General features: G+C 41.0%; 2 protein-coding genes across 7 annotated transcripts in view; one reads left to right on the plus strand and one right to left on the minus strand.

Annotated features, from left to right (window-relative positions):
- The window catches only part of LOC111858616 (ankyrin repeat and SAM domain-containing protein 1A-like), a 40,512-nt gene extending 29,376 nt beyond the window's left edge, over window positions 1–11,136 (plus strand). For 3 of the 6 annotated variants that reach the window (XM_023840541.2, XM_023840544.2, XM_072715110.1), the window contains 4 exons: window positions 1,975–2,112; window positions 2,918–3,097; window positions 5,442–5,540; window positions 7,018–11,136. In XM_023840541.2, the coding sequence (XP_023696309.1) occupies window positions 1,975–2,112; window positions 2,918–3,097; window positions 5,442–5,540; window positions 7,018–7,137 (537 nt within the window). In that variant the 3' untranslated portion in view covers window positions 7,138–11,136. The remainder of the gene's footprint in view (window positions 1–1,974; window positions 2,113–2,917; window positions 3,098–5,441; window positions 5,541–7,017) is intronic. The other 3 variants (XM_023840546.2, XM_023840548.2, XM_023840545.2) reach the window with 2 other exon arrangements.
- Window positions 11,137–11,578: 442 nt separating this feature from the next.
- LOC111858617 (T-complex protein 11-like protein 1) lies at window positions 11,579–16,881 on the minus strand. Its single transcript, XM_023840549.2, has 10 exons — window positions 16,701–16,881; window positions 16,057–16,144; window positions 15,746–15,878; window positions 15,473–15,593; window positions 15,133–15,353; window positions 14,753–14,889; window positions 13,806–13,990; window positions 13,343–13,524; window positions 12,596–12,768; window positions 11,579–12,318 (listed from the first exon to the last, which is right to left on the minus strand). The coding sequence occupies exons 2-10, from the start codon at window positions 16,139–16,141 to the stop codon at window positions 12,086–12,088; spliced, it is 1,470 nt and encodes a 489-aa protein (XP_023696317.1). The 5' UTR covers window positions 16,142–16,144; window positions 16,701–16,881; the 3' UTR covers window positions 11,579–12,085.
- Window positions 16,882–22,565: the final 5,684 nt, after the last annotated feature.

Consider the following 22,565-nt stretch of genomic DNA (forward strand, 5'->3'; position numbering starts at 1 on the left):
AGCCGTACGAGGCAATAGAGGGTGCGGCTTTTCCTTCGTGTGATCCGTGGTTTGATGTGTGCGTTGGCTGAGTTATGTCTGTTGCCATTAAAAACTTTTTTAGTTGGGCAGTATTTCAAAACTGGGACACATTGTTCAATTATTTCTTGGGACACATAGCTTGAAATTGGGACTGTCCCGGGCAAACTGGGATGTCTGGTCGCCCTTCCTTTGATGTTCTCCAAGTCTGCTGAGGGCTTTCCCTCAGCTCTGTGGCTCTTATGCAATATGGCAGCTGTGTGGTTCTTCCTCCTGGGATTCAAAATCCTATGGCTGAATCATTACATAGCCCTGATCTTACATGTGCTTTCCATACTTATGTGGTCAACTTGCTGACAGAAAAAACAGGAGGAAATAATGAATTGTTGAAAACGTGTTACTTTAGTTTTGTCATTTGTCACATCCAGAGTGGAAAATGCAAGTAACATAAACGGCTTTGGGGTGCGTTTCCTGAAACCTTCTTAACGCTCCGTAATTCATAAGCTCTAATGCTCTAATGTTCTTAGTTAACTGTATCTCCCGTAAGATATTCTTTCAGAAGTTTGGTCTGAGCCCCTATTAGCCATCTCTTGTTGCTGTTGTTGGCTCATACTGCTCATTTATATTAAGACTAACATTGTTAAAGGTACAGTTTCATAACCAAACAACACTTAACTAAAAAATAACTGATCCATATCATAAAATGATTTTGTCTGATACATGACTACAGTCTTTGTTAGGTTTTCTCCTTGCGCTTCGAGTGCGTAGCGAATTGGCCTCAGTAACACGTGGATTCATAATGAAAGATAAGGAATGCACTGTTGATTATGTATTTATTTATTAATTGGGAGGGAAGGAAGGAAGGAATGGGGGGTTGTGCCAATATTGGAGTGGACGCTTTTCCCCTATTTCCGACACCTTTGGAATGAATGCACACGCCTCTCTAAACGCGCCACATGTCACAGTACATCATGCAGTTGATGATAGTCGACACTGCAGGTTCTTTTCCATATTTCTGAAATATATTTCCCTGGAATAGTCCTTAATAGTCAATACTGAAGCACATAGCTCATCCCAATTTCACCATTGCTTGTCCAAATATCAATGACATGCACACATATTGGTGCATGCAGGTGTTTTATATGACAAAGAAAAATAAACTGGTGATACTACAAACTGGGGTGGCGGGTTCCTGCACCCAATTGGCGAAAATCATATTTATGGTTAGATTATACAATTTGGTAATTTTATATTTTATTTTTAGCTTCTCTCCAGTTCTCCAAAAATTCAAAGGATTCCTGCAGTGTTGTATTTATAAAGAACACCACTTTCTCTCACGTGGCAGTCAAGCAGTTGCTGCGTGGAAGGAATAATCAATTCTTGTCGATGTCAACAGGTGTTCTGGCACATTTTAAAGTCACTCTGAAGCAGTTCTCTCTTAAGCAATCTCTTAACAGATTGTTTGGGAATCAGACGTAGGAAAAGAAATACCTTTCGTAAGATATATCTTTAGAGTCTTCGTAAGACACTGAGTCATCATTATTGGAAAACGCACCCCTGGTCATTCATATTGGTTTAAATGGTCTAAAAATATCACCCAAAGTAGTCCCAAGACGAAAAGTGTTACAATCCACCGACTCTTTTTTTTCCCAGAATGTTTTTTTACAGTATCAAAGAAAATCAGAGGCAGTTATCTATCTGTCTGGCTAATCAGAGGCAGTTATCTATCTGTGTATCTCCTACTTGAGATGAATGGATATGGTGCCTGGTGTGACAGGCATAGGGTCTGATTGGGATTCAGAGTTACATTTATGACAACATGGTTGTGGATGAACCCCTAAAGGGCCAATCGCAAACTGTGAAGGCAGCCACGACTGCAGGAGCATGAATTAAATGAGTAGTAAGAGTGTCTGTACACCTTTGAGCTAGCGAATGAACGTATCTCTTCCTTGGCAGAGCATAATCACGGAGCATGAGATCCGGAACATCTCCTGTGCGGCCCAGGACCCCGACGACCTGTGCACCTTCGCCTACATCACCAAGGACCTGCAGAGTGGCCACCACTTCTGTCATGTCTTCAGCACAGTGGATGTGGTGAGCACCGCTGGTCCCTCACCAGGGAGAACTACAAGCTCCTGCTGATGCCAAAAGAAATGCTATATTAGTATTTTAAAAACAAGAGTTGATACTAGGGCAGCACTGGATGAGGACAGTTCCCAGTGCATACCTGGTTTTGCGCCATGGATACATTTTTTACCCCACAGCCATAGATGCCCTATTCTTCCCCATTACTGCCTCATTTGCCCCCCTTATATTGCCTCATCAATCAATCAATCAATAAATCTATTAAACTAAACTATTAAAAAAATGAAACAAAAACCAATATAATCAAAACTCAGTGTTAAATGAAACGAAAAGGCAGTGTAAATGGTCAAACAAACAGGCAAATGTTATAAGAACAAACAACTCAAAGGATACAATCCAGTAGTGCCGTATGAAAGGCAAAAACAAATATGGATGTTTTGTTCTGTTTCGTATGTGCACTATTTCATCTTATACCCAGAAATTCCATTTTCTGCACCGTTATTGCTTGACTGTATGCTAATAATTGCCATTGATGCCTCGTTTTGCCGCATTGATGCCTTGTTTTGTCCCTTGGATGATCTGTTTTGTGCCTTGGATGTCCTGTTCATCATTAATTCATGGGACTGAAGTAATTCATGTCCTGTTCATCATAAATTCATGTCCTGTTCATCAGTCTCCTTCATCATAAATCCCTTAGTCCTTGTGCCACCTAAGTTCACCTTTTTTTTGTGATAACATGCTTTCTCAGGGTAGTCCCTGTCTTTACTCCACCTCCCAATGACACACACCACTGACCAGAGGCCTCTTCACACAGAGCCTGACCTATGAGGTGATCCTGACGCTGGGACAGGCATTCGAAGTGGCCTATCAGCTGGCGCTCAAGGCCCAGAGATCGCAGCAGCACCGGATCCCGGCGACATCATCATCGGACCTCATAGAGACCCGGTCCAGCCAGTCCATGCCAAAGCCCAGGAGTAGCTCCCGGAAGTCGCCGGTGAGTGGTGACCCCTGAACACGCACACACAGACACGCACATATGCATACATATCTTTATGGGGACCGTCCATTCATGTCTATGGGAAAAACCCTAATACCAGTAATAACAACCTTAACTGCCACCGAGTCCTACCCTTAACCATAAGTAACCAAAGAAGATTCAAGACTTCTGGCATGTTAATTTTTTGATTGCAGTCAGAGACTTTTATAAAATTGATTTTTTTCCTTGTGGAGACTGAGAAAACAGATTTTTATCACATTGTGGGGACACTTACACATGACATGACAAATATGCATGACCACACACACACACACACTCTGAATGCGCACACAGACACCCTTGTGAATGTAATGTACACGTCTTTACACAGTCCTGATATCAGTCATTGTCTTTGCTCTGCAGCGACAGCAGTTCACTATAAAATGCTGACGCTAGTATTTGGGAGCAGGTTTTATGAATGTTTATGATCCGGTCAAGAGAAATCAGGACTTTCCTGATGGAATATGAGGTGACAGGATGGAAGGTCTACCTCAGTGGCAAGAATGCTAAGCTCATCGGATCCTTTAATCATGAGATGTTCAGTTTAATCTCTGTTTACAGATGTCTTTGTCGGCAAATGGCTTCACTAAGCTGGAAGTTGTGACTCTGAATATTTCTGTACCTAGGAGATGATAAACTAGCATCAAATGTTGGGGGCAATTTACTCATTTTAAACTCACAAAAAGGTAATTTTATTTATTAAACAGTGTAAGTACTGACGTGGTTTCAGGATCTGTTAAGGCTTAGGCAAAACCACAGAGATGCACAACAAAGGAAATGCCATTTACTTTTTACCTTTTTCTTTTCACCTTGTCCTACTAAACTAGTTTAAATATGTGTTGACAGGTTTGAGAAATTAGAAATCAAAAAATGTAAATTGAGAGATGTAAAATATTCCGATAGAATACGAATCTGCAGATTCTACCTCCGCGTGAGGTCATGTTATAGACATGTGCTTATGAATGCTCATTCAACATGCAAAGAAGTGTTTTCTTTAATGCTTTTGGCCACAAAGATATTTGTCTCACCCAAATCAACACAGAAATTCTAGGAATTCTAAGTTTAGTGCAACATTGGTGCCACCTGAAGGTTGCTAAGGGCAACTGCATCTGATATGAACAGTCACTTTTACATGTGAGCCTGTGCATATCCTACCCACACAAGAGTATGTTCACTATTTTTTCCACACAGTTAGTGAACGGTACCTGGTGTGCATTCAGCTAAGTGTCTGTTTCTCTGTCTGCCGTCTCTCCTTTCCTCTCGCTCTCACACACTCTTGCTATTCGCTGCCTATGTCACCCTTTACACTGTGTGATTACGAGGGTGTGTAGTGTTTTTTTTTTTACTTGTACTTCCTGGGTATCTTTCCATGAACGGCTGACCCAATTGTCTAAAACGGATCTTGCTATCTAGGCCGAAAGTGCATGAATTAGGATATTCTCAGGAAGCTCGGCGGACTCCCAGTGGGTCAGGAGTGGACGATCCTCAGTAGATGAACAGTTTCTGCAAAATGTTCCTCAGCTGTGGAGCATTACACATGTAGCAAGGAAGGGACATCTTTTCAATTGAATTTAACGCTTTCAAACGCATGAGCTCTTCTGCTCCTGAATCCTTTCTGAATGTCGATGCCGAAGAGGTGACTGTAAAGATGTTAAAGCTGCTTATTCTACCTGCTCATGATATTAAACGAAAAAGTTGTCCAGCAATCCAACTGGGACCTGTAGTTTGCTGAGTCCTTAATAGTTAATTAGCCCAACTTATTAGATGGAATGTTCTAGTGAGACAATAGACCAATAGATGGGAATGTGCATTTGTGTGTCATATGTGACACCCTAGAGCCCTCTCTTGGTTTAGTGAGTACCTCAGTTAGTGACCGTTTGCAAATATGACATTGTTATAAAATTTGATTCCAACCAATGTGCGCATTTATGACCAAATTTAGTATGCCTGACTACAACGCACAGCAGAGTGAGAGTAACTCTTGTGTAGCTGTATGAGAGCTTTATCTGAATGAGACAGTCGCGGCCACGCTTAACCTACCATGATACTACGTTTCATTTAGCGACCTTTTTGTTTAATGTCCTGGTCATTGGATTGGAACTCAGTCACTAACCAGGAGAGGGTGTAATACAGTCGTGCTGAGTGAACTGAATGTAACATTGTTTAATGAATGAATGGCAGTGCATTGTGCAGCCGATGTCCAATCATACCTCAGCACACCCTCTGACATCACAGGTTAGTAAATTAGCTATCTCTGTCTCTTTACCTCGGGATCCTTCCCTCCAATTTGTTTCTCTCCCAGGATCCTTTGCTGCTAGAGAGCCACTGCTGTCACTGTCACACCTGTACTACCCATCGGCCCTCTCATCTCCCGCTGCGGGCCGTCAGTCCCGGAGAGCAGGTCTGGCTTCTTCTCCTCCTGTTGCTCCTTCACCATTCACCCTCTCATTGCTTTGACCTCCATCTTTTTCCTTTTCCACATCATCATTTTTTTGTGTTTCCTTCTCTGTTTTTCTTTGGTCAAGACTCCTTGATGTTGGATTGCTCCAGCATGTCCGATTATAACCAAGATTACCCACATCCTCATGCTCTCTTTTATCCCCTATTGATGTCCTCTGTTAAGAAGCTGCCCTTCTTTACCTTGGTTCTTTTTTCAGTCTTCTTCCTTTTGTGTATATTCTCTTACAGTAAAGAGCGCCATCTCCTGTTTTTGTCTGTCTTGGCGCCCAGCGTTGTTCCGGGCTGTGCTTTGTGTCTGCATTTCTTGGGGCTGTCTGCTATGTTTGGCTGCCTCAGACAGCCTCGCTTGCCACAGGAGTGAAGTGTTGCTTCCGGAATGTTCTCTCAGTTACTTTGAGTCCAGATGGTCGTCTCTGTCTGGTGCCCTGCTTCCTCTCCTGTCCTCTGTCGGTCCCCCTTTCTCCTCTGGCACTAACTTCTTGCTTGTCTGCTTTCTGAACGCTTACACCGCCCTCGGCCACCTCCCACCTCGCCCCCGCACCCATGTCTACAGTTATTCAAGGAAAACACGTGGAGAAACACCTCCTTCTGGCCGAACCCAAAGTGCCTTTGTCCAGTCTTTTATGTCGCGAACAGGGCCGCGCCAGCGACATAGGCCTAGGGCACCAACTTCTGAGGGGGCGCTGACCTGCCAGTCAATTTTACTTTGCCTCAGATAGGGGGCGCCGGTGGTGATGCTCGCCTAGGGCGCCATATTGGTTAGGACTGGTTCCGGTTGCAAACATCAAACTAAAATATATCTTATGTATATATGCATAGTAAAGCTGTTTCTTTCTCTGAGGTTCAGTTCCACATAAAAAGCGCAATATGGATTTGTATAAATCAAGAGTGGACAAATCCAGCAACATCACGATTTCCAAGGTTCAGAGGGTTACAGCATCATGGAAATTGATAATTCTGGGCTTGTTCTGAGCTGAGAATCTTCCGTGTGGAGATGGCTGGCCGTTGTTTATACTGGAGGCCTTTAGGTATGAGAAACTTACAAAAAATGTTAAATAATTCCTACAATCATAATTTCCTGACTCAGTGAATGAGTGTTGAATTCCTATGTCTCTGTCAAGCCTAACTTTTAGTGGATTTTCCCTGAGATGTGTGGAAATCTCCCAGCAACAGCCTTGAAGTGACTTGCAATCTTCCTGCAATCTGATTGATCGGGCAGGAAAGCAAGTTATCACCATCATCCAATCAGATGTGACTTCCACTACAATTGAACACATGGAACATTTGTGCTGCTGCATCGCATGTGGAAGTAATGAGGATACTTGCGATGGCCACCAACTGTCCATCCTCGACTCTGATGTCCTACTCTCCCCTCCCCCCCCTTCCCCACCCCCTCATCCCAACCCCCCCTCCCCCAGATGGACCACGTAGACAAGGCAGCGGAAACACAGTCCTTGGGCAGTGGCACATGGCTGACTGAGCAGCAGGACCCAAGCAAGCCCACCCCCAGCACCAAGTATGAGACCACCATATTCTGAAAGCCTCAGATTCTGCTCCTCGCCCCACCTCCTTTCACTGTGACCCCTCCCACCCTCGGATGACCTTCTCCAAACCTCCAGCTGAGCTCATGCTAACCCGCTTCATTGGCACTTCTGTACACAGAGCGCATCACTGAAGAAATCCTTGGCAATAATCTGGATTTTGCTAACAGAAGCTCCGCCCCCTTTAAACTACCCCTCCCATTATTATTTGGGCACTCCAATTTGAAAAAGAAAAAAAAAAAACAGTTTTTGAATGAATTTCGTCACATGATTGGTTGCAGATTTCCTGGTGGTGCTTCGTAGTTGTGGACATGACACCCCATTTTAGAACAAGAAATCAAGACGCTGGAACCTTTTTCTTGCCTTTTGTACAAGTAGCACATTGGAAATTCTTACTCGATATCAGAAAGCTGATGTTCCGCACTCATGCAACGTCTCACGCCATTTGGACACTGGAACTGAGACTTGCTCTGTGTGCTCAGCTCTAGAGTGTAGCTTTCATTTCTACTGTGAATGTTTAGATACCAAAGCAGCAGATTTCCCTTTTTCTGATTGGTCCTCTCCGTCTTGTAGTGACAGGTAGCCTGTCGGACCTTGCTTTACGCTCTGTTCTTGCTCTTCCTCCAGTGTTGGAACGTTTTTAAGGACTCGCTCTTGGTTTTGCTTCCTTCCTTATTGGAGCACGTTCCACTGTGATGAGACTTCATTTAGAGCTTAACTGCTGCTGAACCATAAAAATTCACACAAGAGGCACAACAAACCCGTGTCGAACATTTCTGAGCTATAGTCTAAGACAATAATTCCCAATCCGGTCCTCAGGGACCGACAGACTGTCCACGTTTTTGCTCCCTCTCAGCTCCCTGTAGAGAGCAAACATGTAGACTCGGAAGGAGCAAAAACATGGACCAGCTGTGGGTCCCCAAGAACTGGATTGGACCTTTAGTTTTTTATAAACATTAGATTAACTTCAGTGCTAATGTTTCTTCCCAAAGTGTTATGCTTATCATGGAATGTCCACTATCTTAAACAAGGTTTAGCATCTTATTTACTGCAGGAGTGACAGAAACCGCATGTTATGCTGAGTGCAGCTTCTTCCTACGGCTCTCGCAAGCTAAAAAAAAAAAACATCTTAGTCTCCATAAGCAGATGATTATGAATGTTATTTGATGCATCCAGTTTAAAATAAACAAGAAAGCACAAAGAAGACCAGGCGGTTTGGACTCTGAAGACCCCAAACAGCTTTGATTTTTGATTGTGGATCTTAACCTTCTGATGTCCAGGTGGCGAGTTTTCATCCACTTACCTTCCAAGATTCTGTCCAGGCTCCTTAAGTTTTATCTGCTCTCTTTGGCTGTGACTCAGGATCTGTCTGTCAAAAGTTCACTTCAGAGGTAACTAAGAATGTTCACTTAGCTTTGGTTCGCTGGATTTGCGTGGGATTCAGTTAAAACTTTTACTTCTATTTGAGCGAAGAGAAATTCACACACTTTTAATTAAAAGCAATGAAGGTGAACCTTGAGTTGCCATTTGCAATACTTTTGATCTCTGTGGACGTGAACAGTTTCTGTAAATCGTGAAAACTGCAAAGCTCTAAGAAGTCTTTGTCAAGCTAAGCTTTCATGGTGGCAAGGATGAAAAGAAAAGCATCAGTTTCAAGTAGCTTTTGAGAACAGGAAATCCAAACAACTGCCCATTTTCTTTTCCAGTCATCAAACTTCCCTAGTTCCAAAAATATACATTGTCATTATTCTGCATATCGTGTCTATTTATTGGGTTTTAACCTGAAATAATTTCTTTTGCCTTCATCGCATACATCTCACATGTCACATCTGATGAGCTGATGAGTTCATGTCCACAAAAGCACTTCCTGTTTTCTGTGTGTGTGCTTGTAAGTGGCCTCCTTTGACCTTAGTCTATATTTTGTTAAAACCTCAGAGCAAAGGCTGCATTTCCTGGGGCGGGGGGGGGGGGGGGATGATTCGACCCTGACAGGTTCCCTATTTTAACCCACATGTTTTCCTTTGTGTAGCTGGCTCCTGTGTTCAAGTTTCCGGATACCAGACTCTGAGGGGTGATGGGTAACGGGGACTATAGGAAAAGAGGGGGGAGATATGTTGATGGAGACCAGAGATTTAAGGGCACTGTTCCTCCCTCCCCCCACTGCATCCCACCTGCTGAAGCCTTGCCAGGGGGGATCAGCATGGAATAGGGGTTGGCACCTGTTCATGGGTTCACAACAAGGGGCAGTGTATTTTCACTGAAAGAGGGGTGAGACAGAACATAATGCATCCTGAATTTAACACCTCCTGCAGGTAAAGAGACAATAAATTAAGTGAAAGAACTGGAGCAGTTAGCTGTTAGCATGCTTGTGGGAGTTTTACTTGGTTTTAATTGGTTGGCCCGCCTCCTTTAGTTGCTTGGACCCACCTCCTCTACAATCTGATTGGTTATCCCTCTGAACCAATCATCTTTCATTCCACCCACAGAACATTTTTGTGTACGTAAAACTCCCATGAGTTGTTAGCATGCCCAAATAGACAATGCGATGTTCTGACCACAAGTGTGCTCAACATGACCAGATCCAAAGTCTGTTCCACTCTAAAGCTCCCACAGTAACTATCAATGCTGAAATTGTATTAACATCTGGGGAAGGGTGACAAGGAATTTACTAATACTGTTTACTAATTATTATATGTCTCACTAACCTCAAATTAGCAATAGATCTACATCTGCACAAGTCCAATGTTTTGCATATGTGATCTTTGTATGGAAGAGGACTCACCCTAGAGGTAGCAGTAAATATGAAGGGATGAAAGTAGCAGTGCAGACAAGTGTCTGGCCAAAGTTGCTGTCAGTTAAAACATATGATAGTTTACAAAATTAACAACTGAAAGAGGGACCACCAAAATCTTAACATACAATATTAAAAATTTCTTTGTAGTCACCTGCTTTAATTAAAATATACATCTTACAAAGTAGCCATTTATGCCACTTGATAAAATGTGTTCCCTAATTATGAGTTTTGTTTTAATTGTTTTATTAGCACGGAGGCCTGAGAACATTGCCACTACTTTTTCAGTGTTTGGATAAGTCATTAGCATCACCAAAGAAGCTCAAAAGATCTGTCATGAAATTCCAAAATAAACACTCAAGTTGTGTTGTGACAACAAATTCTGCTCTGAATTATGCATAGTTTTAAAACTGTGTTACATTGAGAAATGGTCAGGTGATCATATCAGTACAGTGTTTCACTTTTAACTAATTTTTAAATACCATTTTGTATTTATCTTGATTTTACGGTATTATTGGATATATTTCTGCTTCCCCTAATTTAAAAAAAATCAAGGTCACAAAAATTTGTCATGAGTTTTATTTTTAATTTAAGTTTATTACTCTTTATCACCCTTAGTATTTGAACCTTTTAAACCCGTTTCTTTATCTGACATTGAAATCAGGTACAATAGACAGCATCACTTTGATAACATGAATCTCCCCATAACTGAGCACTTCAGTTCCATTCCCTATTCCAAAATTTTATATCTATGGTACTCCTTGCAAAGCATCCTGGGCCATTTTCACGTTTGCACGACTGAGAACTAGAATGTGAACAAATAAACCAATTTGCAATGTAAAAAAAAACAAAAAACAATAGCTTAAAGGTGATGGATTGTAAACAAAAAGAAAAATGATCTCTAGTGGTGTGAATTTTATACTTGAATGATTCTACTTCCAAACATATTCATGTATGTAACTTCTTTTATGTTACAGATGTAATCACTGAGGCAAAGGAAAGCTTTTTATGTTTTTTTTTTTAATTAAACATAGCTTGTAACTTTTTCTTCTCTCTTGGTGAAAGAATTAGATCAAAGTGAGAGACAGAACTCAGGCAAACATCAGACCACTTAAAAGATTGTACATATTCTTTCGCCTTGTGTTTTTTCTAATTTTTATTTTTCAAAATTGTAAAACTAATAAATGAAAAAAGGCAACCAAAAATTTGTCTCCTGTTTTAATAATACACTTGCTCAATTTTAAAGATTTTCAAATGATTAGCTACTTTTTATAACCTTTTCGATGACCTCGTGTCTTTTGTGAGCTAACAGTGGAAGTGAAAGCCAGTTATATAAAAAATAAAAAGCCGACCTATAACTACGTGAATGAAATTTTTCTATATGATCCAGAAAGAATCCTTGATTATTGTCCAGAGATCCAAGATTATAATGAACAATACTTAACATGTTTAAGTAAATTAGTCTCCTAAACGACTCCCTAAACAATTTCCATTTTTTGTTACCAGCATGAGCAATACTTTGCATTCTCATAAAAATATCGATAGCAGGCCGACAGCATTATACTGATATATTAGTGGACTCGTTTTTATTAAAAATCCTTCTCAAATTTATCTGTGGATCACCTAAATGAGCATCAACACCTGGAAGATTGTTCAAATAGATTTATTGATATAATTCAGTATTGCCGATGTTTTTGGTAAGTGCTTTAGTAAAGTGCAACACCATTCATAAGTGTTTTATGTACAGAAATACCACTTCCCATGAAACCTTATATGAAAAAACCACTCAATAAAAAATGGTTCAAAATAACTTCATGCCTATTTTGAAAAAAAAATAAAAATAACACGACAAAGTCAAACATAAAGGTTAAAAAAATAACCTTATATGAAACAAACACTCATTAAAAATCGGTTCAAAGTAACATAGTAATTCATGCCTATTTTGAAAATTGATTAAACAAAACAAGGATAAACATACAAGTTAAAATATAATGCCCTCACAATATATAATGTATATACATAGATTTTTTTAGGATTCATTCATTATTGTATTTTTCAGATTAAAAATATACAGTAATCAAATCGTCGACTGGTCATGTATAGGAAATGTGTGCTGCCCTCTAGTGTGCAGACTGTGTAATGCCAGAGCATCATCTAACGGGAATCTAGCCCCATCTCTGGTGCCCCCTGTGGAAAGAGCAACTTCTTGAGAATGGAGGAGTAGAATGGGCCGAACACCTGCTGGTTGAAACGAACGATGCGCTGAAATGCCACGCCCAGCTCTGCCAGCTCATGTGCCACCAGAACTAGGGCAGGTGGCACTGGTGGGGCTCCCTGGGTGGTGGGCGCTGCCAGCGTGGCTTTCAGAAAGCCCCGGACACGGGCACCTATAGATCAGGTCAGACAGCCCCAAAAATAAGCCCCTCATTACTTTATCTGCAAAATTACTGTTTACACTTTACAGTATACATTGTTGCAGATTGTACTTACTGAGATTTTATTTTTTATTAATTTCATTCTACCTTCATCAAAGTAGTTCACAATTTTTCTCTTATGTGTACTTTAATCTATAAAATACATTTAACATCTGAAAATTATGAAACAACCCATTTTTCTAAAATACTGTCACGTGATCATGTGGGTGTGGTCTCAAGGGATGCTGACCTATGAGAATACGGACAGGGTCCTGGTCCTTGGCCAGCCCAGCGAGCTGTGCCTTCAGCACCCCCTCCCTCTCGAGTGTCAGTGCTGTCCCTCCTTGGGCCATCAGGACATCGTTCACCAGCTGTTTCACCTGCTCCCCCACACTCAGCAGCGCCCCCTGCATATCGAATCGCCTGAGTTCACAACAGAAGACTGTTAGTTATCCTGAACTAATCAAGTCTCCTGACAGAACAAATGTAGTTTTGAGACAGAGTTTGTAAAATAGGCTCATGGGAGTTTTACTTGCACAAAAATGTCCTGAGGGCAGAAGGAAAAATGATTAGTTCAGAGAGGTGACAAGTCAAATTGTTGAGGAGGTGGGCCCAAGCAACTAGAAGAGGCAGGACCAAGATATCTGATTGGCTGGTCCCGCCTCCTCTAGTTGCTTGGGCCCACCTCCTCTACAATCCGACCCCCTCTCTGAATTAATCATTTTTCCTTCTGCCCTCAGAACATTTTTGTGTAAGTAAAATCCCTGTGTGTCAAACTGAGAAAATAAAACAAATAATAATTTGTTTAATTGATACTCATTTAATGTATTTATTAGAAACTAATCTGAGATGTCTAACATTTAAACCAGTAGACTCCAGCCAGAGGAAAGGCTGGGCCAAAGTCAAGTGGTTTGCATGCTTCCCAGTCCATAGCTCCCTCAGCCTTACCACTGACCAATGGCTACCGTTCATCCAGCAATCACCCCTCCCCTCTTACCTGTTGTGACAGCCCTCCAGAAGGGCAGCAACAGCCTGCTTGAGTTTAACTACAAACCCTGGCCTTGAGAAGACACTCTCCTCACAATGAGTGCTGGTCACCAGCAGAACTGCAGCCTGGAGCACCAGGTGCTGCGTAACCTGCCCCAGCGACTCCAGACGGGCCCGGTCCATCTGAACCGTCTGAAAGAGCAGGGCGAAAGACGCAGGACAGTTGGAAAGCTGTCAGCCGTCTGCTGTTATTTAAGCAGCAGAGTCAATCTGAGAGTCCCCAAGCTGTACACAATATTGAAAATTGACTTAAATATGACACTATTTTTATCTTGCATTTCTCACCAAAATAAACATCTCAAGACTTCAGATTCACATTTTAAATGACATTAAATTTATTTTTACTGAAATGCTGCTGCCCTTGACAAATGTAACAACCATTCCACCTAGCAGTGCTCCCCCTGCAGGCATACCTCAGGATAGCAATGGTTCTCAGAATCCCAGCTCAGGAGACGCATGTATGCACAGGTCAGTGTGGCACTCGGGCTCACCACAAATGTGCTATGGGCAGAACTTCCCTTGGGTGGGACCACTAAGCTATCAGAGGCAAGCTCCTGTGCTGCCCCCTGCAGCCAGGAAGTGGTATTATCCAGGGAATCTGCAAGAACCACACACAATGAATTCTAATTTATTCCAAAGGAACGAGAGTTTAATATATATATATATATAAAATACAATGACATGCAGAAGATCACCGAAAGGCATACGGTTAGCAATGAAACATTCTTTTCAACATTTTTGTGTAAGTAAAATCCCTGTGTGCGAGATTACTGTATCATTTTTGTTCTGTACAATTTTAGGGTAAGTTGAGGCTTGGCTTGTTTCAGCAGACTGAAGTGGACTAGCATGTTTCCCACACTTAACTAGTCATATGTATCTGTACATCACAAGTTTAAGTTAAACAATAAAACATATTAAAATATGGGCCATTCTCACAAACATAGCATTTTGTTGAGGAAGAAATGACTCGCATGACCAGTTCAGTGTTCAAAAGGACGAACTGTCAACGTGAAACGGAGTCAGACCACAGAAAAGCTGACGTGCAGAAGAAAGAGGTCAAAATCCCCCAAACATGAACTGAAGGACTCATAGTCGGTTACAAAAACTGTAATACTTGCCAAAGGGGTATTACTATGTACTGAACTACTGATCATGAAGGATGCATAAACTTTTGCTTCGGACCCTTAACTTGTTGTTATTCTGAAACTGTAAAACACTGAAAAAAAAATCAGACTTTTGCATGCCACTTGTGTGTGTGTATATATTATATTCAGCTTTTCAAAGCTGAAGGCTGGCTGAGTGTGTTTGTGGAGCTCTGTCCTGTTGTCCAGAACCCACGCGTGCAACATCCCTGCCTCACCTGGCTGTCTGTCAAGGATCGCCTGGAATTTTGCACGCTCGTACTGGATAGCCTGCTGGAGAAGGTGTGGCCTCAGGCTTTGCATGGTGAAGTTAACCATGTCCATCTTCATCAAGCCCAAAACACGGAAGATCTCTCTGGAGAAGACAGCTGGTGAGCTCATGCTGCATGGGAAAATCCTCTCGCACTGATGCGATTTCACTCATAAAATGATTCATTTTTTCCCCCCTTACTAACAACTAAGGACATATAGTTAACTTCAACCAATTACGTATTCTACATACATGAAACAAGGAAAAAAATCATTAACAACACACAGGGAAAGGTTCAAGCAGGGCCTGCTGCACTTTTGGAAAGGACATGATCTCCAAGCTGCCTACCTGAGCAGATCCACAGGGTCAGAGAGCACCCGGAGCTGGCGGACCTCGGGGTCACGGATGGGGGCACACAGGGAGGCCATGGTGGTAACGATGTAGTTGCCCAGGCGGTGCAGATCCAGGGCACCATGTTTGGCCTGCTGTCGGATCAGCCCTATGTCCAGGGCTTCTTCCATCTGGGCCCGGAGACGCACGTGGCCTGGAAGCAGCAGGGACTGCAGTATCTGATGTGGGATTGAAAGAGTCAGAACCAACACCACAGAGCCAAACTGTGTACATCAACAGGTCCATATATGTGTTGGAGTGACACCACTGCCCCCTAGTGATGGTGCTAAATACTCACATTCTTCACCTCCTCCAACAGGGAAATCGCATGGGTGTAGTCTGGAGGACTGTGACACAGCTGAGCCTGCAGGCTGTCCCAGAATGCCTGGTGAACCATCTCTTTCACCCTACCCTCCAGGCTATAAAAAAACAATTATTTCTACTGTTTTTCCTTCAATTAAATGGTTAAAAAATACAAAGTTAAAGTTAAATCTGTATAATATTTGGATTATACACACACTGTATGTGTCTTTAATCTATATTTTATATGCAGTTTGAACTGATATTTCACCTGTCTTTGGGGGGGTTGTTTTGCCTGAACCGGAAGTCTGCGTTGACGACTATCTCATGTGCCAGGGTGAGGTTAGCTACGCAGTGCTCCACTTCCAGCATGTCCGACAGGGGTCGCTGTCTAGGTGGACTTCCTGGAGGCGAGTAGATGAACGCATTCACTAACACATTCAACTACAGACACAACAACAGCAATAATAATAATAATGCACAGGCCACGTACGAGTTTGACGCAACATATTTTAATTGGACAATTCATAAAATTCCATCGATTCTGTTACTTAGCTTCAGTCGTGATCATCATTTACGTACCTGTCGGAGAGTAGGGGATCTGGAGACTGGGGAGATCGGATGGTTTATCACTGGTTTGCTCTTCAATATTGTCCCCGTTATGCATTTTCTAGTGTAAACGAAAAAAGATAACAAAACAATATAGACCACTACAATAGTAATTCACAAATACATGGACAACACTTTACTTGAGGGGGTACAAATATGTAGCAGTAACTCAGTTACTAAAGTACAAATTATGATCAAATATAGTAGCTACTTGAGATAAAAGATGAACACTTTCAATGAACAAACATGAGATCAATATATCACTTGTGTTATTCATTACTTGTTCCTTCCGTAGTTCCTTACAGTAGTGTCTTCTTGGTTTACAGAATTAACATATATTGAATTAACAGAATTAACATATAATTGCTCGATAAAAGATGCGCCACGATTCACTACTGATGAACGAACACGAGATCAGTATGTAATTCTAATGTAAGACTTAGTTTGTGGTTAATAAGTAATAGCTGAATACTACATTATTATTTGTGCCCCGTAAAATAAAGCGTTACATATTTATGCGTGTATGCAAATACTAATTTACATAACATACTTGAGAGAAAAGCATATTTATTTCAATAAAAGTATTTGAACTAATAACGTGTCATCATATACCTTACCTGTCAATATCTGAGAACTGTGCTCTTTTTTTAAAGGAATAAGATGTCATCCACAAACTGACGTTGAATATTTTTATGCACTACCACTGCTGCAGCAAGTTATGAGCTGACCAACTATAAAGTGGATTGAACCAACAGCGCAAAGGGGTCTAAATAGTTTCAATATATCAACGGTTGCCATTTAGGACTACTACATAGTGTTGTTTATGAATCAAAATTTCATTAGTTACGTTATAAATAACTTACATGAATTTAACTTACATAATATAATTCCTAACCCAGCTTTTAAAAATTACTTTTAGGCTATAGCTCTCCTTTTAAAAACGGGAAATGGTGTATTCATCGATTGAACCAAAACAAAGAATGTAACTCCTCCCCCTTTTTGCCATGTTGGGACGCGACGTAATGTAAAAGCCCTCGGGTTTGAAAGGGCAGTGTTTTAAACTGTTTACAATGCAAACCTTTTGTAAAAAATACTGTATCTGTTGTTGCTGTTGCTGATATTATTGACACCCGAACAGAAAGCACACGGCAACCAGAAGCTTCCATTTATAAAAGAAAAGACTGGTACCTTATTTGTTTTTAAATTTTGCGGGCATGTGTACTCCATGGCAACAGGACGTACACGTGATTGTGACGTGTAAGCCGGTACCCAATGGTCAGGCACAGGAAAGCAAACAGCTGAGTAGTTAAAGTGGCAGCGCACCAAATGCACAGAAAAAGATAAAGCCGAGTAATTCTCTAAGGGTCCTGTGGCCTGTACTACGAAGCGGGTTTACTGGCTTATCGGGGTAACTTGTCGAATTTAATGTACCACAGTTTAATTGGACTTCTTATTCGCTCACTAACATTTTGCCCAGACTACCTTAAATCCGACAAGTTACCCCGATAAGCCAGTAACCACCGCTTCGTAGGACAGGCCACTGGTCGTTCGGAACACACTTTCATTGCGTGTGAAGTATTGTGCTGGGCGATATGTAGTATAAATGTATTTGTCAGTAACCAGTCTGGCTGGAGTACATTTTCAAAATATCCAGACATTTTGGTTGATTTAAAAATCCGCCCCCACCCGATCGAACTTACATTATTGCAATATTACGACAGCATTTTGATGCCACCTTGATAAAATAAAATTGACCCAGCTTTCCGTTATATATTACAAGTATCTCGTTATAACGAGAAAATCTCAGCGATATATTTGTTATATTAAGATAAATTTTATTGTCTGTGTTGAGTAGAGGTACAGAGCCGGTGAAATGCAATTAACATTTAAGCAGGTGCAAATTAAAAACATAAATACAATAAATTATAATGTATAATAATAGACATTAATAAAAGTGTAAAGTATGGTTCTGAACAACATATACGATGTAGCCCGTGTCTTTAATTAAGGCGCAGACTTGTGAGGAGTGAGAATGATTGTGCTATAGGAAATATAACAAGATACAGGGATAGAGTGATACAAGTGCTACAGGACATATAAAATGTGCAAAATGGTGCAAGTGAATTAGCAGACAACGTGCTAATAAAACTGTTCAATCAAGGTACCAAGTTGTATGAGTAGGTAGGCAGGAGGAAAAAGAACGCTCTAGGTTCTTTTGAGTAATTGACAGCTGTGGGGAAAAAGCTGTTCCCCAATTTATAAGCCCTAAATTCCACCGCAGATTTGGATGAGTCTTTGTGTGGCTATTTGTAGGATGTAGATGTTCTCAAGTAGGAATGGGAGATTAATACTACGCCTTACTACAATCATTTGAGCGAATAAATTTACTACCATAAAACTCGTGGTATTCACGCAGGTGCAAGTATGTGCGGAGGGTTTGACCGCAGTCTCCATCAATTAAAACGTGATAAAATTATTTAAACGAATCAACATAACATACACATCATTATGTTATAACGAGAATCTGGGCAATTTTTAATTTTATTCTGGTGGCAGAAACTAAATTACTACAGCCGCGAAAGTATGTCTTGTATTGCGGACGAGAAAGGTTCTCAGATCCTATTAGACCGATTTCTCAAGATAAGAGGATTGTAATTCCTCTCCCGGACCAGAAGAGGACGACTCAAGTCCAAGTTTATGCAGTTTCCATGCTTTCGATCATTAACATTTGCTTCTACAACTTAGAAGCCAAATAGATTTTCACTGAGTCCACATTTAATGATGAAACGGTCGCGTTGCTTATTGCACGTTGTAGATATAAAGAAATAAGAAGGATTGTTTTCCTTCGGATCATGGGCGAAGATGTGTATTATTGTAAAATATTTTAAAAAATCAAATCATATCAATCACAGCAACATTGAAACTATAACCAGTAGTCAATTACTACATTGAAAATCTATGAAATACACTATTAGAAAAGGCATAATTTTGAAAAATCAGTGTTATGTGGTCAATATTAACACCATTTATTAATGCAGAATACATTTACTTTGCATTGACATTTATTTAACAAGCACTTTTGTCCAAAGTGACATGCAAGTGAGGATCAGAGGACAGACAGTGTCCCCGGAGCCATTATTGTTAAGGACCTTGCTCAATGGTGGCACCATTTTGGTGACTCAGGGGATTTGAACCAGTGACCTTCTGATCAAAGACATGGAGTCCTAACATGCAGTCACACACTGTCCTCATGCAGTGACAGGTTACTGCCATTTGGCACACCGTCGTGAATCACCAGCTCGACCTTTCACATGTTATATTCTAAGTTTGCATTGGAAAGGTATGTGAGGTTGCTATTATTTATAAAATGAAGTGGCCATTCACTCTTTGACTGAACCTGCCTGTCTGTATCACACATGACAGCTGCTGTAACCTGGAGCAAAGCAAAGCCGACACCTTCTCTCACATGAAGTGTTTACTTCCTTAGCTGACTTGACTGTCTTAGCTCTGCTTCTCTCAGAGTGCATTTTCTCAACTTGCCTCAGGAACCTGAATCCACGATATTTTGGCTTGTTGCATTTTTACAAATCCTTCCTCTGTCATTTTTAGTACCGTCACTAATAACGTTGAGCTCTTCACATCTGATGGGCTTTTGAGTAAATAGCCCTGTTGGGTCTTGAATCAAGAAGCATGGAATCCACTCACAACAAAGAGAGCTTGTGCTTTAATCTGCTCCTCTTGTTTTGATTCGCTGCGTAATCTTACAGAACTATCGAAATGAAGCAGCAGAAAAACATAAAACGACTTATGAAGGCTCAGAAGCGGATTTCCATCCCAGATTGCTTTTGAATCAAGATGCTTTGGTTTTTAGATTCACTCTCACGATGATAAAAATCAAACCCACAATCTGAATAGATCCCAATGTAACCAAATTACAAAAGGTAAAGGTAAGTTTGGAAGCCTGCAGGGTAGATACATAGATTGGGTGTTTCTGTTCTGACTTGACTGATGTCTTCTGTGGGAAAGGGATTCTCTGTCCACAAAAAAACCTTCATTTTAATGTATTCTTGAATTATTTATGAAGAACACTATGTCAAAGGCCACAATCACCATAGTAAAAATAGTAAAATGTTGCTAGAATTTAACATACTGTTCTAGTAGCCTTCTAAGTAATGATTATGACAGTCCCAACAAATTATTCAAAACTGCATAGTTTTGCTGTATAACCGTTGTTTCTCAAAGCCAATATTTTCACTTTAAAGAATAATTTTCGATTTCTGCCCCGGCTCCCTTAAGTAGAAGTTTGTGTGTTCTCTCTGTGTGCCTGTGGCCTTCTTCCTGCTTCTCTGGTTTCCTCCGTGCAGTCCAAAAATATGTGGATTGCTGTCTCTAAATTGTCATTGTGTGTGTGTGTGTGTGTGTGAGAGAGAGAGATAGAGAGAGAGAGGGAGAGAGTGCATGACTTCCAAACCTGCATAAACTCATACATGTATGCATATACCTGCTCCAGCATTTTCTCGCATATTTTTCCTGCTTATGCGACCAATGCTCAGCAACACTAGCAATGATCACTGAGCACTGAGATAATATGTGACCTTGGAAATTAAGATGCATTAACACGTGCGTCAGTTAAATTTACAACTACCTATTTTACTGCATGGAAGACACCACTCCTGAATTGCATGGATGCCCATTATACCCCTAAGCTCACAACAATTTCAGTTTAACTGGTCAGATTCGAGCCCCTATTCAGTTCCTCCCCAATCCTGTTGTGTGGTCTACCCTGCAGTGCCAATGTTTCATTAATGACATGACCTTGTCTGAACTACATATCTAATTTTAAAATGTGACAAATTCATTCATAAAAGTCTTGGGTGTCATAACACAAATTCAGCTTTAATCCCATATTGCTGAATTATGTCTGCGCATGTTTTAATAATTCCAGAATTGCATTACACAGGTGGGGATTAATGTATCTGTCGTCCCTTGGTTGGTATCAGCATGGACACTCAGGTGTTACTGATTTAACTAACCAATCCACTTTTCCCAAGATAGACGACAGCCATAAACTATGGCCTTGGAACGTCTATGAATTTATCTGCCTCTCCTTGTACAGTATATTCTTTGCAGTGTTTGTACAGTATGTATTTCTTCAGTCTTGAGATAACCCTTAATGCCAAAATGTCACTGCTGTTACCCAGAATAACTGAGTGTTGCCACCTTAAGTGTTCTAACAACAAACTCTGTGCTGTTCATTGCTTGTAATTTCCTTAATAGCCTATAGCAGGGGTCTCCAACTCCGGTCCTGGAGAGCTACCGTCCAGTAGGTTTTCTATCATACCCGGCTTCTGATGAGCCACACCTGTTCTCAGGTAAATAGCAGGAACAGGTGTGGCTCATCAGAAGCCAAGTGGGACAGAAAACCTACTGGATAGTATCTCTCCAGGACCGGAGTTGGAGACCCCTGGCCTATAGGAACTGAAATATCGTGGTTTGCCAATGGGGAAATATTTCCGCAGGATGACTAAAAGCCACCGAGAAAACTGAGACTAAAAAGTATCATCATCTCTATCTCGCATTGAAGATCAGCACTGACTGACTGACTGTGTCACCGCTAGATTTTTAAATACTGTGAGTAACCAATGTGTCCTGGCAGGAATAGCCAATTACTGGGTTATTGGGGTAACATAAACTGTGTTTGATACAGACCACGATGTGTCATACTTCGGAAACGGAAAAAACCGTCTTTCACACGACTGAGAGTTAGTACTTAATTAATTAAATCTGATGCCATATTGTATCCGTGAGCAACACAGAGTATTGGAGTCCATTAGAAACTAAGAAAACCGCTGCAACAATTAGAAAAGTGCCAATATATAATAACAAAACTCTTTATGATGTCGCAACTTGGGTTTTATAAGGGAAAACTACGTGCGACACTAAATTGCACTCCCCGTTTCTCTGACTTTTAACTTTTATTAAATAATTCAGTGACTAAACGCTGAGCCCAGAAAAATGGCCTACGATAAAACAATTTAGTCGCTTATTTAAAAAAAGAATTATGTGTACTTCACGGGCGATTATCTGAACAGGGCTATTATATGAACAATACAAGTCACCAAGTTACATGCATCTTCAAGTGTGCCAAAGACCGCTCAATCAGCAGCAGCGTAGCTGCAGAATAATAGGCCGACTGCAAAAAAATATTCCATCCATCCATCCATGTTCCAGCTGCATTTCCTGGTCAATACCACGGACTGCAAAACTTCTATGGATTTTGAAATGCACATCATTCGGATGTAGGCCTATTTAGGCCCATTTTTCTGTTTTATTTTTTAAAATGCCATTTAGTCGGGATGTTTATGTGAAGGCAAGGGTGTTTTACAGCACAGAATTATAGCTGAGTATGTAAAAGGGAAAAGTGTGAAGACTGCAGTTGTCATTCAGGAGCAGAAATATCTACAGAAGTTAGGCATATATGA

This window comes from Paramormyrops kingsleyae, chromosome 8 (genome assembly GCF_048594095.1).
Source record: "Paramormyrops kingsleyae isolate MSU_618 chromosome 8, PKINGS_0.4, whole genome shotgun sequence".
Lineage (NCBI taxonomy): Eukaryota > Metazoa > Chordata > Actinopteri > Osteoglossiformes > Mormyridae > Paramormyrops > Paramormyrops kingsleyae.